At 49.3% G+C, this 18,118-nt stretch overlaps 3 protein-coding genes across 3 annotated transcripts; all 3 read right to left on the bottom strand.

The window, feature by feature from the left end:
• Positions 1 to 408: 408 nt before the first annotated feature.
• On the bottom strand, positions 409 to 2,268 carry COCMIDRAFT_107364 (uncharacterized protein; the record flags this gene model as incomplete). The annotated part of the gene is made up of 2 exons (XM_007694293.1): positions 409 to 1,287; positions 1,987 to 2,268. The coding sequence occupies 2 exons, from the start codon at positions 2,266 to 2,268 to the stop codon at positions 409 to 411; spliced, it is 1,161 nt and encodes a 386-aa protein (XP_007692483.1).
• Positions 2,269 to 9,131: 6,863 nt separating this feature from the next.
• COCMIDRAFT_107365 (uncharacterized protein) lies at positions 9,132 to 10,734 on the bottom strand (the record flags this gene model as incomplete). Its single annotated transcript, XM_007694292.1, has 2 exons — positions 9,132 to 10,063; positions 10,116 to 10,734. 2 exons carry the CDS (start codon positions 10,732 to 10,734, stop codon positions 9,132 to 9,134), a joined length of 1,551 nt encoding a protein of 516 aa, XP_007692482.1.
• A 949-nt stretch (positions 10,735 to 11,683) lies between these two features.
• COCMIDRAFT_30155 (uncharacterized protein) lies at positions 11,684 to 17,839 on the bottom strand (the record flags this gene model as incomplete). The annotated part of the gene is made up of 7 exons (XM_007694291.1): positions 11,684 to 13,369; positions 13,421 to 13,887; positions 13,945 to 14,778; positions 14,825 to 14,947; positions 14,994 to 15,655; positions 15,701 to 16,037; positions 16,084 to 17,839. 7 exons carry the CDS (start codon positions 17,837 to 17,839, stop codon positions 11,684 to 11,686), a joined length of 5,865 nt encoding a protein of 1,954 aa, XP_007692481.1.
• Between the last annotated feature and the right edge of the window lie 279 nt (positions 17,840 to 18,118).

Raw genomic sequence — 18,118 nt, 5'->3', positions numbered from 1 at the left:
CGCCCATGGGTCTCCCAAAAGCGCCGTAGGACCGAGGCCAGCAGAAATTTTGGTGGCTTGACATCCAGCCTGCGCTGTCGCCAAGCACAGGGTGTGGAGTCCATGCGTGGCTTCCCGCGGATCCGAACACATGGGCTCGGGCACGCTTCCATCCAATCGCCACCATGGGCGGCCCAGGCGGGTCGTGCTCTCCATGTTCATGTCTGCACTGGGAAGCGTTCCCGACCTGTACCTTGCCAAGTGGATATCAGCTCACCGCATCGCTGCCTCTCGCTACGCATCATGGCTGCCGGCGTGCAGTGGTGTGCTGGTGTGTCACACCGCATGAACAGCGAGGGTAGTTGACAAGCGTTGCAGAGAAGCCGTTGCCGCAGAGTTTCATGGGACATTTTGCATTGCTCTACTCAACTATGATGACGGCTTGTCTGCCGATACCGCTGCTTGCTGCGCGCGAATCCGTCTCAGTTCCTCTGGATACCACCGCTCTCCCACGTCAGGGTGGCTCTTGATCCGGTTCATGAGCGTCGCTTCACCTAGATGACCCCATCGGCCCTTGACAAAGGTAAATTCAACATCATCTCTTCGCTGCTTCCTCGCCTCGTCTCTCAGCTTGAGAACCTCTTCGGGGACGTCCATGGCTTCGAACTGTGCGTCGTAGCTTACACCCTGGAAGAAGGGTACCGAGTACCGCGCCCCTTCTCCCTTGCGAGGACTGAGCACGCGATGAGTTGTTGAGGCGCAGACGCCGTCTGTCAAGGCCTCCATGCCCTGCCCTATCGCCACAACCAGGGTGCCGGGTATGGGTGGGCAATCTATCCATTCGCCTTTTGCATTTTGCGCCTGCAAACCTAGCTGGTTGGACGCTTGCAACAGGTAGCTGGTCAGCATGCTGTCTTTGTGGGGTCCCACACCTTGGCGTTTAATCTCCCACTTCTTACGATCCATCTCGCTGGCTCCCTGCGGCAAGTCTGGTACGTCAACCTCGGGATACTTTACTATTTTGAGCTTGTGCTGCTGGTCACGATCAAAAAACTTGTCAAAGGCCGTAGCGGGAAGATCGATTGCTTCAGCGATAAGTGAAGTGAATAGCGTCGAGATGCGGGCCATGCGTTGTATATACTCTTCATACACGGGCCGAAAGTTTGGGAGATGCTGTGGCGAAGGCCACTGATTTGGTGCGAGAAGGTTATGGTAAATTGGCGCCTCTGGTCCCGGAATGGGATGCGGTGTTGAGAGGTCGAGTTGCTCTCTATGATCTGGATTGAAAGCCGTCGTCTCATTGTCGAGCTGCAAAGGAATAAGCATTTTGTCAACATGCGATCTTTATTATTTTACGAGTCGAAGGAGAAAAAAAAATACGTCAACATGAACAACAACAAGTACACAAAGGAAAGAAAAGAGATATGTTTGAAACGGAAGAGAAAGGGGATGTAAAAAAGGAGGGGGGGAAGCGTAATGGCAGTTGGAATGAGTTGGGACTTGTCGATATGACGATTGCGAGTACACATTTGTTTGTCGTCGTGTCTTTCGAAACGGATATACCCAGATGATTAATTGTTTTCCTTCTCTTTTTTTTTGGTTGGTTCTTTGATATTCTTTGCTTGGCGGATAGTTAACTTGTAGCATTTTTGGTTGGTAATCTGCTGCTGCTTTTGTTTTCCTTTTTCTTTCACGCATCACGGGTTCAACGGCCGGCTGTTCTGTCTTCGCCTTTTTTTTCTGTACTATAATCACATCATCCTCTTCTTCTTCTTTTTTACCCGCTCCCCCAACCCTCCCGCAACCGAAACCTATAGCGCCATGCACATATAGAGCCTTCGAGTTTAAAGCCTTCAATAGACCGACCAATATCTTTTGCGGAATTCTGTGTACGAGAGACTCTTGGAAAACGTGATGTCTTTGAACAAGCAAAAAACAACAACAACAACAACAACAACCGCAAAGTAAAAAAATCCAATAAGGAAAATTAATAGCAAGACAACTTACCCTCGACCAACCCAAAAAACTCTTCTCATTCTTCATTTCAATCTTCTCCTTCTCCTCCACGGGCAAATTCTCAAAGAATCCCCGACACTCGCTAATCACAGCTTGCACCAACTCCTCCGGCAAGCCCGTCTCGCTCAAGTACAAGAACCCGACGTGCAGCAGCGCTGACCGCAAGTCGGCCAGGAACGCGGGTTTCGTGTTTGGCGCGAGGGCGGCGCTGAGTGGCAGGATGGGGATTTGGGAGAAAGGTTGGAGAGGGAGGGGGGAGCGTGGGGGCGACATTTTTGCGTGGGGATGGAAAATGGGAGGGGGGGGGGTAAAAGTTGGAGGTAAAGTATAGTTCGCTGTTTGCGGTTTGCGATGTGTATAGGAAAGGCGGGGTGGTAAGAAAGGGATTGAAACTTGGTTGTTCTGTAGACTGGCTTCTTTTTTTTCTTTCTCTTTCTCTCTTTCTCTCGTGGGTTGATCACACCACTGTTGCTGGCTTGGGCTGAGTTGGCGGGCAAAAAAAAAAGCACGTCGCTGTGTTGAGGTGTTGCGTGCTGCGGGGTAAATTCGGAGAGAAAGAGAGAGCTGGCTGGATGGGTTACGCAACCGCCAACTGTTTGCCTTGGGTCTGGCGGGGCCGGATTTGGCAACGGCGACGGCTACTCTCGTGTACTTTTTTGGGTGTTTCTTTTTCCTTTTCGCTTTCTATTCTTGGTGCTTTTTGGTGTATGCTTCTTTTGCATTTGGCTGGGCTAGATTTGATAACGTGCTTTCCATGCGAGTGCTAGGCCGAGGGCTGTGAGTTTCAGGCTGCCAACGACGATGAGGCTTAGGGCGGCTTCGAGGACCATGGCTGGATGCTAGTCTTGAGCGTTTTTTTTGGATTTTGGGAAAGAGGGGCAAATTGCTGATATAGAGAGTATATGATTTTGTATTTTGAGAGGAGTAACTACATGCAAAGAAGCCTCTTTATCAGTCCAAGTCGACTCCAAAAGAAGCTTCGGGATTTATATCGCCATGCGTACAATCTTTCCGTCGACAAGTCCAACTACACGGCACTATTGATGCGGAAATCCCGTTGTTTGCGTCGTGCGACCTCATCAGAAGATGACGGCGTGCCGTTGTTGGACAATCGAGAGTGTGGAGTGAGGCGACGACGAGATCCACCTGTCTCCAATCCACTGCGTTCGCTTCAGTCTGGAGTAACTCTCTTCCCAACGAGATTACTTGTTCGCAACTACCGTTGGTCGCCTTACAATCTCGCCTACTCTCTTGATCCCTACACTCAACATCATCCAGCACGCGTCATGAGGTGCGGGGTCATCGCGTGCCATACCCGTTGGGCTTCTACAGACTGCGCGCCTTGCATGATACGGTGAAACCGCGTGGCAGATGCCTGCTGGACGCCGGAAGGAACAGCTCGAGACGAAGAGAGGCTGCGTAATCTCAAGTACGATACGTCCGTAGCACGCATACGGGTTTACACGATAAACCCGTACTTGGGCTGGAATGAGGCTGTTGTGCAGGTGTAGCGATTGGCCAGAAGAGTCACGTGGTGATGTGCAAAACCACCCAGGAACTTAATTCAAGCCACGACCTTTCCAAATAAGCACATGCGATAAGACGTTGATTTCATCTCATGCATATGCAAGATGAGGCGCACTTTGGGACCCCTAAAATTTGTCTCCAAACCTAAAACTGGGCACATTGACTGTCTCCAAGGACCTTTTTCACATGATGCCGCAGCTGGAGGTCCTGCAGCTAAGATTTCGGCACGTTATCCCACGACAACAAGGGCATGCTTCACCGACACCGAAATATCCCCACTTATTCTCCCCTAGCCCCTACCAGCGACCCACAGCGATAGTGACCCGTGCAAGTTAACAAGTAGCCCTCTGTGGCATTTCGCGACAAGCGCTAGAAACACTTGTTTAAGAAAAGACAACCCTTTCGATATTAACAAAGTACCGCCGAAAGATCAGATCAATATATTCACTAAGCCCCTAGACCCATCCACCCTCGACCCCCTACCTTTCACTCCAAGACGGTACCCACACCTCGCAATAGTACCCACATCTTTCCTAGAATGTTGACGTGCATACATTGATGTTACAATCTTGCCATCGGGAAACTTTAACTGCAAACGGGCAAGGCCCCAAGACGCGCTCCTTTCCATGTACGGCCAATACGAGGTGCGACCAACGGGAAAAAGCAAGCAGATAGCCGACTGCGCCACATGCATCATTACACTCGGAGCCTACGACAGCAAGTGCAAGAAGAGCCAAAAAGCAAAAAAACAGTAGACAACAAAACTTACGCAATCCCTGGCCTGGAGCTTCGCCATGGCCCCTCGCCACCCACCCCACCCCTTGACCCTGCCAGCGTTACAGTCTATGCATGGGCAAGGGTTACGTGATGTGTCAAAAGGATAATTCTGTCTGCCTATGCGGCTCAGGGAGAGGAGAAAAGAGAGTGCGGAAGCGCACGACCGTCGCGGATCGTTGCAGGCGGAAAAGAACCACCATGCAAAGCCGCCATATCCACCCATGCAAGACCTTGCACGCTTGCGCAAAGGCAAAAAAAAAGTAGGCACCGTCACGAAAGTATTAGTCTTCGTTCGCAAGGTGTGTCTGTCGTCCCCTTGCCAGACGCACACACACACACACACACAAGCATGCCCGCTACCTAAAACAGTGTGCTGCGATGTCGGGGCTCCCGACTGCCGCGCACAAGGGTACTTGTTCGAACTAAATCAATCAATCAGACAAGATGGCGCCCTTTTCTCTTTCTCTCTCAGAGATAAACATGGGTATATTGGGAAGTGATGGGGGGGGAGACTGGGGATGGGTGTGTGTGTGTGTGTCTGTGTGCCCTCCCACCCCTACACAGTAATGTGCTTACACACCCTCACACCAACCAACTTTATATTCAAAATTGGCAAATGGGTCGGGTAGGTGTGTGGGTTGGGGGTGGTAAGGAACAGGAGAGAAACACGAGATATGGGGTGGTGTGTGTGTGTGTGGTTGATCGGATAGAGGATAAGGATAAGAACTGGCTACACAGTTATTTGCCTATACGAACATTTGTCTACATACTTTTCTCTAAAGTTACCCACTTACCTATTTCGACCCGGCGTTGCAACAGGAGTCGTCGTTGGTCTCCACTTATCGGAAGAAGGAAAAAAAAGGGTAGTTTCCGCATGGACCCGGGGCCCAGAAGTGGCCGCTTGCGTCGTCGACACATGACGAGTTGGCCGGAGTAGTGTACCTAGCAGCAAAGTCTTACATTTCGCAATTCCTCGGACGGTAAGTGGGTCCCGCGGAAAAGAGGCCGGTGATGGTCAGAGCGAACCAAGCATGCAAGAGAGAGAGAGAAAGCAGAGACAGAAAGAGAGAAAAGAGAAGTCAATAACATGGGTGTGTGTGGCCCACCCATCCCCACTTCTTTCCTCTTCCATCTTTTCTGTGACTACCCTTTAGCGGAAGAAGCCATACATGCTTGTCTTGGAAACGGTTTTAGCAAAGTAGGCGGCATGGTTATGGGTCTCCGCGCGTGTCTGTGTGGGTGTATTGATACGTAAGTGCCGCGTCGGGTATGACCCTCGAGACGGCAAGAGGCGCCGGTTCGGGCCTGCTCTATGCCCTTGTTCTTCCCCCTCCCCCCCCATCGCTTGCGGAGGCGGACGATGCGGATGGGGACGGGGGAGGGGGGGGTCTTAATGCTGGTCGCGGGCTTGCAAGCATACGATACTACGTACGGTAACTTTTGTTGTTATATGAGACCCGTTTTATTAAGGAACTGTTTTGTCAATATCCGTTGTCTCCGATGTTCGAGATGCTGGGGTGCACCCCCGTCGAGGGAGTAAGATTTGTGGTAGTAGCTTTGTTCGTTTTGAGCAACCCTCTTTTTTTGTAACTCTGCTGTTATATGTGTAAGGGGGGCTGTGCTATAAGTATAAGTGCTATAATAGGACTTTTGACCGTTGAGATAGGTGATACAAACAAGCATTGAACCCTGGCCCCCTTTGATCGTCGCCTTTCTCTCTGCACTACATATGTATGGATGGTTTCCACTACTACGGGCCTTTTTCTGCTGTCGGCCGTTACTCGTGCTGTGTTTCGAGTTTGTTATAAGTGCGCCCTTTAGCAGAGAGTAAGTAATAGATGCGATATTGTTTCGATGACATATCGTTCCATGACAGGTCGAGTAGATGTGGTTGATTTGTCGTATGCAGGAGTCCTTGTAGATATTTCGGCTGCCGTTAGCCATGTCATGTATTGTTGACACAGTGTTTGAGTTATATCTTTTGCCTTAACCCCGGGGCGGATGATGAAAACGATCCCAAGTGCATTTACATACTGGGTAATTATTCCGACAATCGAAGCGTAAGTGCAATGCACCTGGCATTTAACTTGAGCATGAAAGAATACTACAGTGGCAGGGAATCGCTAGTATACGTAGTCGTCTACGCAACTACCAAGATACGATGTAGTATTGCATGACCGAAATGCTCATTCGCCCACATAGACAACGACAAGAATACACACAGACAGAGTGTAGCATCATATGACCAAAATTTCTCGTTCGTTCACATAGAAAATCATGAAAATACCCACCGGCACAAGTATTCACTTCTGCTTCAATGGAGAACTCGGCTCATATTGACCTTCACCAGTTCATCCTGAAAGAGAGAAAAAAACCCAGAGACAAAGACCAGCAGAGTCCCTAATGCCTACCCCAACAAGACCAAGCATATCGTGATAAACCATTGCAAATCCCAAGTCCAGCCCATCAGCCAAACCGACAGTTCCCCCGCTACTCCTTGAAGAGAAAGATAAAGCCCCTTAGATATTGCAGCACCCATCATCAATATAAGCACACCCATCAGCACAACAATTGCACGCCTCTAGATATCTACTAGTACCGCATCCAAACGTGCAAATAGTACAAGCAGCAGACTGGCCTCGCTTCTCCACGGCCGCGATCTCGACAGTGAGGTCAAAGACACGCTTCGAGTGGCTGAAGCCTATGGCGCGGGGCTTCCATAGCGGCCCGCGTGGTGGGAGTTGCTGCTGCGGAGGTGGAGAGGGCGAAGAGGGTTGCGGTGAGGATGATTGTGATTGTGGTTGTTAGATTGGGGGGATGGAGTGGGGGTGGGGAGGGGGAAAGTACACTGCATGATGACAACAGTAGTAATAGAAGTTTGTTATTAATTATTAATACAGTTAAAAAATTTGTTCTTACTATACAATTAGTATTAAATCGTTACTAAAAGCTAGACTAACAATTGCACTAAAGTGTGTTGTATGATAATAATAATAATGTTCGTTGCCCTACTAGCTATCTCCCTTGTTTCCTATACTCCTTCTAAATTGCACTGAGCAGACTTAGTTCATAGTAGTAGCATTGATGCTATATGCTTGTGCTTTGAGGGCATAGAGACTGCTGTTACCTAGCGGTTTGAACTTGCATAGCAAGGTTGCCCTCTGTAGCGCCAGCGCGCGGTTGCGTAAAAGGCCAGAAGCATTGTCATGAGGATGCTTTGTCACGAATATGGCTTATACCGTGTACTACTGTCTTGCCATGGATGGATGCCTTGGCTTGTTAGCTTACTTAGTCAATGCGTGCTAAGCAAACGTGTTCGGCGTCCAAGTACGCCGAGCATGTCATCAAAGCTATTTGTGATATGCGGTGAAACAAAAGGAGCGGTTCAAACGGCCGAATAAAGAAATTTGTAGTGTATTTGCAAAATGTTTGTCTTGTATCAAATGCGTTTATGCATCAAGTAATTTCTATACTACTTTTAGTACAGTAACTACAACGGTTTTTGCACCGTTTTTCATCGACTCAACATAGAAGTACTTGTTTCAAATACTCATACATGTTCCAGCACATGTCACATGTGGCAGTGGTTATATGCACGGCACTAGAAGTTGGTGCGAACGGATCTTGCCGAGGGCTGTCATCTCCGTCCTAAGTTCGCTGTTTCGACTGGGATGACGTGATACAATCCAACGTGGTTCACGTCAAACAGACTTGTGTCATCACTTACCTTAGCACGATCAATAGTGTCTTCTGGGATCAGGTGAGAATTTGCAATCTGTTGTTGTTGTCCTGTCTGATAAAGCACTCCGAACACAAGGTGTGCTTGGGTTTGAGCCTAAGGTTCGTGCATAACAATGATGTATGGAGGGGTGGCGCAGTGGGTCTTCTTTTAGATAACAAAATTCTATTAACATAATACTAAGAAATTCGTAAGATTAAGAGTCGAAATCTCTCCTCCTCTAAAACCAAAAGTGACGCTAAGACTAAGAGAACTAATTCTAAAGACTGTTTTTTAATTAAAATATTGACTATACACTTTCTCTGTCGTAGCTAGATACAATGATCTTAGCTTAAGACTTTTACGTAGTAGTCAAACAAGCAGAAAACAAGAGAGCTTCTTTAGTACTAAAACTTAAACTCCTCTCTACGAGGTAAAAGGTTAAAGAAAAGAAAATGTAATTGAAATACAAAAAAAATGATGTATCGCCAGATAACGAGCAACACATGCCATCTTCACCATGGTTTACACTTATCATTAGTTTGGCTCCAAGTAATACTTGCGCTCTCTATTGTGATCATTGTAAGCAACGCGCTCTACATACAATACAGATGAATGATAAATCTTCCTCCATTGTTTCCCCTCACGGTACCGTCAGAAGCATCGCTCGCAGACAGTTCACCGCATCTCCCCCTCCCTCCTGTACATTTCTTCAACATGTATGCACATCCCACAAATAAGCTCACAAAGTGGTCATTTCACGTTTGTGTGGCGGTTGAGCGGTATGCTGACGTCTTTCCCAAAACTCCAAGCCAAAACTTGATATCAGCAATACAAAGGTAGGGGGCCCGCATAGAGGCAGCAGTTGACATGGACAGGCAAACACATGGGTGACCGTTGATTTCGCGCTCATGAATACTATTGAGTTAAGTTAAACCTTATCAATTCCCCTAAAAGCATGTAAAATTGCTACACTAACATCTGAGCAGATTAAAAAAGCCAACTTGAACACATAATCTTATCAATCGAATGCCACCCTGTATAACATGCTGATAACCTGTATCGTAATCTCATTTCTCGTAAAACCTGTGTACATAGACCGGCTATTGGGTATCTACCTCTTCTCGTTCGGGTAATATGCTGGCTGTCCCTCAAGCGACTCGCCAACACCAGTACGGTAGCTCGGTGGTGGTCCACCAAAGGAAACTTGCCCGCCAGGCGTAGGTGTAGAGGACTGGTTGGGAGGGGCGACTGTGTTGGTGGTCGCGTACTGATACTGCGACTTCATGTCGTTGTCAATCTCACCTCCATCACCACCTCCTACCATGACGGTTTGCTCGTTGCCCTTCTTGTCCTTGACCTTGCCGACGACCATACCTTTGGCAACAGACTTGATGATAGCTTTTCTGCTGACGCCGGTTACGTCGATATATACGAGGCCAACGTTCTTGACACCGCCGGCAAGATTGCTAGTAATTTGTCCCGCCTCTGCGCCATACTTGTGTCCAACGGCAGCACTGGCAGCAGCACCACCGCTAGTGAGAATCTGCCTACCGGAATGCGAGATACCATCGGCAACAGTTGAAAAGGCGATTAAGCTCTTATTCAGTAGACCGGGCTTGTAGTTGGCATTTTGTGTACCATCAGGGTTGACGCTCTTGGCATGCGTCTTCTTATGTCCCGCCATACCTGCTGCTGCGTTTTGGGCATACTTTGTGATTTGGCCGACAGTCTTGGCCGAATAGCCAGCAACGCCAGTGGTGAAGGTGTTGATCTTGCGGACGCGTTCGTGGGTAGCGGGCTTGAAGACCATGGGCTTCTCGTTTGGCCTTGTCTTGTTTATAAAGTTCTCTGCACCAGACACCATGAGGTTGCTAAGGTAGCTGGAGCCTGTGACGACAAGTCGCGACGCTGCGGCAGCGTTTTGCACCAGGCCAGAGTCTTTGTATGCGGGATGGCGGGCCATGTCAAGGTAATCTTCGTCGAGGGGCCTGATGTCAATACGCTTGCCGTCTGGAGATACCACAATCTCGACGGGATCTTTATCTGTGTTAGTATGAGTGAGGAACGCGTTCACAAACAACACTGAGCAACTTACTCTTGGACCCTTGCTTGATTGCTGGATCAGCATGGACTTGAGCACCCTCGGCCAGCTCGCCTACGATGCTGCCGTTCTCCTCGTCTACCAAGACAACCTCACCCTGGCCACCAGAGCTTGCGTAGCCCTCGCCAGGCCTGTAGTTTTGAGGGTTGTATGCCTTGACATCACCCTTGCCCTTCTCGTGCGATGGCGCTTGCGCGCGCTCGAGGAAGGCTGTGCACTGCGCCAAGATAGTCTCAAAGGTATCGATATCTTCTTGCGTGACGGAATTGGAACCCTTGCCAATCGGCGGGAACTCAATGCGCGTGAAGGCGTGGCTGTCTGGACCCAGATCCCATCGCGGTATGAGGTAGCTTCGCGGCGGCTGGTGATAAATCTGCGTCGTCGCAGGAAGAGGGAGGTCGAGCTCGGGAGGGAGATTAAGATGTAGGTAAAAGTCTTCTTCGTTCTGGCCGCGCGCGCCGCTGTCTGCAAAGGGCGAATTTGTGGGCACCATCAATAGTGACAGTGTCTGTGGCCCAGAAGGAGTCAGGGACGTCTCCTCACCCTGCTGGATGTGGTAGGCCTTGATACCTCCAATCGTGTAGAGCAATCGAGGGTCGCCATGGCCGCTCATGCTTGCGAGGGGAGTATTCTTAGGAGGATTCGGTGAGGGATGGTGTTAGGGGAGAGAAGGATATGAAGAAGCTGCAGGGCGGCTGTTTCTAAGGGATCAGGCAAGAAAGAGGGGGTATTGTCTATTTTGGGGCACGAGGACAGAGTGACGGCCTTTTTATGGAATGCAAGCGGCAGGGAGTCGAGCGCCCAGCTTGCCGCAACTGGTGTTGCGGCGCCTCCTGGGCGGTTACGTCAAGAGGGTGGCGGCATACAGGTCCAGAGCATCAGCGAATCACGCTCCCTGTGGCTGAGTTGCTGCGCCACCATGTGCTCTGCTCTCACCCGCGGCCACTCCGCATTCTCGTAATTCGTCTGTGAATGCCAATATACCCACGCCTGTCTATCCGTCTCTTTACCATTTTCCCAACGAGTTTGCCCCTTCACATGCAACATGTTCATCTGATTGTCACTGTAGTATCGGTTAGCTGACGTCTGTGGACGCGTCACACCCAGTCTCTCCCTTCCAACACTTGGTGGCGCAGCAAGTCATCGCGGCCCAAGTCCACGTCTAGCTTCTCCAACATCGTGCACATCATTCGTGCACATCTCCCATACACGTGTTGTTGACATGCGCGACTTCTTCTGATTCGTTGTTTTACTAGCACTTAGTCTGCTCGACGTCCCCTGCAGCCGTCTTTTCAAGTTTCTTCACAACCTTATCTTCTTGTACGTTTATGCTTAGCATCCCTACCTCAAGCATCGATCAACGAAAGATCTAGCATGGGCCAAGGCAGAAACTCGTCACGTGTAGGGATTGCCAAGCGTGGGTTTGAAAACTGTTCGCTACAATGCAACGCCCATAATTGCATCGGATACAGACATGATAAGAGTCTACTAAGTACCAAATGGGGAGGAGTACACTGCCCCTCCCTTCCTGCGCAAAACCATGAACATCCTGCCATGCGCCCTCAGCGACAGCACGCATCAACAGCGTCGTCAGACAGCGTGTGACTCCCACCCGCACACCTGTACCCACTGGCCTGCTTGATCCACGGGTAGCCAGCTGGACACGGTCCCAACATCCGCAGTTTGCTCTGCGTCTCCTTCTCCTTCTGCCGCTTCCTCTCAATCGCTGCCAATTCTTCATCGCGACGCCTTCTCTCCAGCTCAGCTGCAATGCGCGCTTGTTCTCTCGCACGTCGCTCTTTCTCATCAGCAGCAGCTTTTTCCGCACGAATAAACTCTCTGATGCGTTCCTCCTCTTTACGCTTCTCCTCTTGCAGGCGACGATACTCTTCTTCTTTCGCAACCATTGCTTGCTTATCGCGCTCGAGTTGTTCCCAGTCTTCGTCAGACACTCCTGGATCGCGCTTGGCCTTGAATATGGAATAGAGATCATCTTCGGGTTGGGTTGCGGGCTCATGTTTCTTCTCAGCTGGTTTCGGTGCATCCTCTTGCGGCTCAGGTTTCTTCCCGGTGGATGGTGGCGCTGGGGGAGGCGCAGACGTAGTGTTTGTACCAACGTTCGGATCTGGTGCACCTGGTGGACTGGCATCATGCGACTGTGGTTGGTACGCGGGTCGCGAATTCGGTTGGTTACCAAAGCGACTGGTGCCTGCGGCAGCATTGCGTTTAGAACTCTCAGCAAGCATTGCTTCCATCTCATTGACAACAATGCTCTCAGTCAAGACGAGACTGGTAATGGGAGGAACGGCGGTAGAAATCACTCGCTGGAACATGCTCTTAGCAAGAGATTTCACATCGCGAGCGTTGCCCCACGACTCCAGGACCGACAATTTCCTAAAGAGCTCTAGCAAACGTTTCTTCAATTTCTCCGAAGGGGGGTCGATGACAGAGATGTCGAGTGGTGCCTTCTTTTTCCTCTGGAAGTCACCGAGCACCCTGTTCAGTAGCTCAAAGCAAGTAGCTGGCTCCAGATGCTTGAACACAACAGTTTCAGAGAAACGGCTGGTAAGACCAGGATTCATGCTCATCAGCCGGTCGATATCCTTATCGTAGCCAGCCAGAATCACGATAAGCTTCCGCGCGAACCGTTCTTTGGTCAAACAGTCAACCAACTCGTCCATCGCTTCGGTTGCAAAATGGCCCTCGGCAAGTCGATAAGCCTCATCGATGAAAAGGATTTTACCCATGGCTTTTTCCATGAGCTTTTGCACCTTCGGTCCTGTGTGGCCGATATATTGTCCAATCAGATCAGTTGCAGAGCATTCCTCTACCTTGGCCTGACTGAGGAAGCCCATGTCGTAGAATATTTTCCCCATTTTTGCCGCTGTAGTCGTCTTACCAGTACCAGGTGGGCCTTTGAAAAGGAAGTTGAAAGGTAGCTGTTCGCGAGGATCCATTCCGAGAGCTTTCATGTTGGCGGCAGTAGTTTGATAACCGTCAAATTGCTTGATGAGCTCCTCACATCCCACAACATCTTGGAAGAGTGCCTGTAGGTTAGTTGCGGCCCGTTCGCCCCGGTCAAAGTCAGGATCAAAATCGATGGCTTCGAACTTCCCGAATTGCTTCACTTTGCCTGCAGAGACATGCTTCTGGTGTAATGCCTTTGCACGGTCCAGAATGATATCAACTTCTCCCGCGTTTCCAAAGTTCGGACGATTACGTGCGCGTTCTACAACGTCCATAGCAACCTACAAGATCATGTGTGAGTATATCGCAAGTCTGCGGGTCTTGGTTCTTACCTTCTTGGCTTGATCTGTCGCATCGAACCCAATGTCCTTGAGCTTGAGATCAAAGATACGGTGTATGTCCGTTGCATTGAAGTCTTCAAAGACAAAGGCAGACTCAAGCGGAAAGCGTCTTGCGAGCCCCTGGTTGACATCTCGGAACATGTTCTCCATCTGATCCTTGTACCCCAATAAAAGTACACAGCGATCTTCACCTGCGGTACTCTGGACTTCGGCGACAATAGTATCAATGACTGCGACTTTGAAGATGTCTGGCTTCCCCCCACCGGCAAGCATGTAGGCTTCATCGATGATCAGAACCTTGCCAACAGTTGAGGCTAGGATAGCTTTCGTATTGGCTTCTGATCCGCCGATTACGTTGCCGACGAAATCTGCAGGGTTTTTGACCACGACTTCGCCACTTGACAAAAGCCCGATATCAGCTAGAATCTTACCGAAGAGTTTGGCTACGCTCGTTTTCCCTAAGTTTCGCAAAGTCAGTATTCATTTCATACCGCTCGTGCATGGGAAACTTTTACCTGTGCCTGGTGAACCAATGAAGCAGCGGTTCAAAGAATACTGGATGATTGGCTTCTCCTGCAACTCGAGGTGATAATTGGTCTGAATTCCATCGAGTAGAGTGCGTACTGATTCTTTGACAGAGTCCAAGCCGATGAGTGTTTTGAGTTTCTCCCACGCAGCATTGCTCTTAAGCACTGAGGAAGGCTCTGGACCGATCAAATCTTCTTTGGTCAACAGATGGTCATCTGGCAATTTTCCCGCTCTTCGTTGCTTGTTGAGACGCTTTGCCTGACGTTCTGTGATCTGTGAAATCTTGTTCTGCACCTCGCGCGCGTTACCAAAGCCATCGCGACCGCGACCACGACCGATCCGTCGGGCCACAATACGAACGTAGAGACCATCCATGCCATCTTCTATGATCATTCTCCCGCAATACTTCTTCTGAATGTATTGGCAAAAGATCTGCTGCAACTCGTGATCTTCGTAATCCTGAAACTCCATTCGGATCGGTATGCGGCTTGGGATACCAGGGTTGTGAGAGAAAAAGGCTTCCATCTGCTTGTGATAACCTGCCAGCACGAAAACGACTTTGCCAGTGAGGTTTTCAATCTCTGCAAGCAGGTAATCCAATACTGCTTTGCCGCCAGGACTGTTTCCAGAAACCAGCTGATACGCTTCATCGATAAAGAAGACACCGCCGTTGTTCTTGAGTATTGTCTCTATGTGGGTTTTGCACGCCGAGACGCCATCGTTTGCGAGGGCTGATCCAGAACTCTCAATAAAGTGATCTCCGGGGAGGGCACCAACTTCAACCAGGAACTGGGCATAGTAACGAGCTACTGTCGTTTTACCTTCAATAAGTTAGCAATCAGTCTTGTATACATATGTCGGTCATACCAGTTCCAGGGTTGCCAAGCAAAGCTGCACCAAACCTTTCTCCATTTAGCGATACATTTTGGCGCACTACTGTGTCAACTTTTGCTTTGATTGCAAGGAACTGCTGTTTGACGGATTCCAGCCCTGATGGAGGTTAGCGCGTGCGCATTGCAAAGATAGACAAACGCACCTATCATAGGTATGAGAGAGTCTAATGCCTTATTCTCAGCGCCTTGAAACTTCTTCTGCCACTCCCAATCATCCCTTGCTTCACTCTTGTTCCAATTAGGCTGGCTTTTGTTCTGGTCCGAAGCAGGAGAATTGTTGCTGGCTGTAGCACTATCTGCTCGGGTCTTTGTCGTCTTAGGAGTTGTGGGATCACAGTCTGGTGTTTTCGTTTGGCTCGATGAACTCGCCGAGGAGCTGGGCGATGAATTTGACGGAGCTGCTTGTTGTCTAGGACGTTTAATCTTCTCTTGCAGGTTGCGAAGATCTTGCTCCTTTTGTCTCAATGTCTGCTGGCGACCCTGCTCATCGGCCTGTTCTCTCAAGGTCCGCTTTTTATGCTCAATCTCCTCTTCGATTTCGGCTAACCGTGCAGCGTATGCCTGCTGTTTGGCCTGGCGTTCCTTGTCCAATTCGTGATTTCGTTGGCGTTTCTTTTCCTGCGCCCGCACCTCCGCCTCGCATTTTCGACAATGCTCCGGGGCCTTTTCATAACACTTCCTTGTGACTTTGTGGTTGCTGGGACATGTTGACGAGATGATAGCCTTGCAATCCATCTTTGAGTGATCCTGCAACTGGTGGCATTTGTTTGGACAGGTGTGAACACCGCATTTGAGAAGTGTGCCGCTGATCGTATTAGCTTTAGCCAATATATCTGGAAATTATACATACCATGGCTCGGAACAGCCACCATCTGGGCAAAATAAATCAAAATGCTCTTTCTTAGTCAAGAGTTCGGTTTTTTCTGGGTGTTGTTCGCATTTTATAGGAAAGCCGTCGTAGACATGGCCATCTCGCTTCAGCTGATTCATTAGCGGAACCCATACCTCCTTGCCTTTGCGACTGTTCATGAAAGTTTCCGGATTTCCAATAATTATGAGGGCATTGCGTGCTCGTGATAGCAACACATTTACACGCTGAGGGGACGACATGAAGCCGATATCTCCAATCTCGTTGCTCCTTGTGAGACAGGCAATAACTATATCGCTCTCCTCGCCCTGGTAATTGTCTGAGGTGATATTAGAGCATGTTGAGAGCGGAATGCGGTTACTCACCAATCGTCGATATGCGAAGCTTGCGTTTAGTGATGTTTGCACTAGCCGGTGTTATCAGACCCGCTTGTAGCAACTCATATGAGTCCAGATCATTCAATACAGGATCGTTGTCCTTGGACAGTGTACTCAAAAGCAAATACAGCTGGCCGAGATAGGGAGTCAGTATTACAATCTCCCCTGTGCCATAGCCTTGCTGCCCAAGGTATCGCACGCATTTTAGAACCATTTCAGCCTCGTATTTATTCTCCTTGCTGGATTTGGCCCCACCATCACGCCGGTCAGCAATTTTTACCTCATTGAGTTCTGGGTGCGAGTGAGATACAAATATCACGTTGTCTTGGAAACCGCGCAGTGCTGGTCGACCTTTAGTTTTCTCAGCGTCTTCCAGCTCTGGATAGGTGAGTGACCTGACGAGCGATGATATCTCGGGACGCATGCGGTGCTGTTTGACGAGCGTAGTATGCGGAACACCACTAAGTACCAATCGTTCAAACAAAGAGACATTCAGATCGAAGCCTTCGCCCTTTTCTACGGTCAGTTCGTAATTGTTTACCTTGGGTCGAAGTTGTTTGTGATCGCCGATCAAGATGAGTTGTTTGGAAGATGATGACAGTGCTGTCAGCACATGGCTCTCGAGTATTTCTCCAGCTTCTTCTACCAAGATGATACCGGGTGCTGCTTTTTGGATCTCTTCCGTGTACATAGCAGCGGCTGTGGTAGTGCATCCGATAACTTGCTTGTTGTTGAGCACATGAAATTTCCTCTGGCGATATAAACCCTCAATCTCAGCGCGACATTCATTGTATTTGTCAACCAGATTCGAGATTTCGGCAAGCTGCTCTTCCAGTATTGCTTTGCGCCACTTCATCTGACGGTTCATCCGTGATTGTAATGAGGTTTGCCAGATGTGAGGATAATGTTGCACTGCATTGCGAGAAAATACACCGGCATCTTCGCCTCCAAGCCATCTCTTCACCAGATAGTGTTCGTCAATCTTTTTGTTGTTCTTGCCCACACGTACCATGCCATCATTGCTGTCTGGGACAACAAATGCATCAAAATACTCTGAATCCTCTGAAAACTCTAGGTACTCGAGTACGGCTTTGTGATCAAGTTGTATGGAAGCAAACGCCGCCACTTTGGAGTGAAGAGAGGCATAATATGAGTCTTCTTTGGCTTTTTTCTCTTGGATGCTATTCCATGTTTGTGGGCTCATTTTGTAGTTGTTTGGCTGTTCGTCGATGGTCAATCTTCGAGTAGCAGCGGAAGACTTGGAGCCAAGTCGCACAATTGACTGAGACGGCACGCCGGCTTTTTGTATGTCCTCAAGAAACTGATCAAGGGCATGGTTGGTGTAAGTCAGAACGAGTATAGTCTCCCTGGTATGGTCGTGCAAGATTTTGGCGATAAGTGCACCAATGAAGCTTTTACCGGTACCAGGAGGACCTTGTATAAGGCTTACTCTTTTCATGAGACCAGCCAACAACGATTCAGCTTGGGCTTGATCCAGATTGATAGGATGTGTACTGTCAATAATTCCCTGTAGATCTTGGTCCCAGTTCCTTCGAATTCTGTCGATGATGTTGGTCGGTTGGATACCTGAGACTGCCTCTGCAGAATCTGGCGTGAGATTGAGTAGCTGATCGTCCAGCGGCAGTTCTTTGAGAGATTGGAGGCATCTCAGAATTGGCTCATACGAGAATACAGCAGTGTCAACTTGCACAAAGGAAAGATCTTGGGCGATCTTGCATGCCATCAAAACCTTGCCAAAGGAGCCAGCGTCGATGATCCGGAGTACAACTACAGCTGGGTCCTGAGCAAGAAGGTCCTCATCGCGGTCTACATATGCAAAGGCGATAAGCTGTTCGTTGCTGACAAGACATCCAAGAGATTGGTGCTTCAAGATGTTTTTGTTCTTGGCGAGCTCTTTCTTACGATCGGCTACTCGGGCCCAACGGCTGCTGTAGCAGAATTTCAATGAAATTGCCCGTGCTCCGCACGGGCCTATCACCTCAACGATAATATCACCTCAATG

This window comes from Bipolaris oryzae (assembly GCF_000523455.1).
Source record: "Bipolaris oryzae ATCC 44560 unplaced genomic scaffold scaffold_208, whole genome shotgun sequence".
NCBI lineage: Eukaryota > Fungi > Ascomycota > Dothideomycetes > Pleosporales > Pleosporaceae > Bipolaris > Bipolaris oryzae.
The sequence above is the reverse complement of the archived record's forward strand: the minus strand, read 5'-3'. Positions and strand labels throughout refer to the sequence as shown.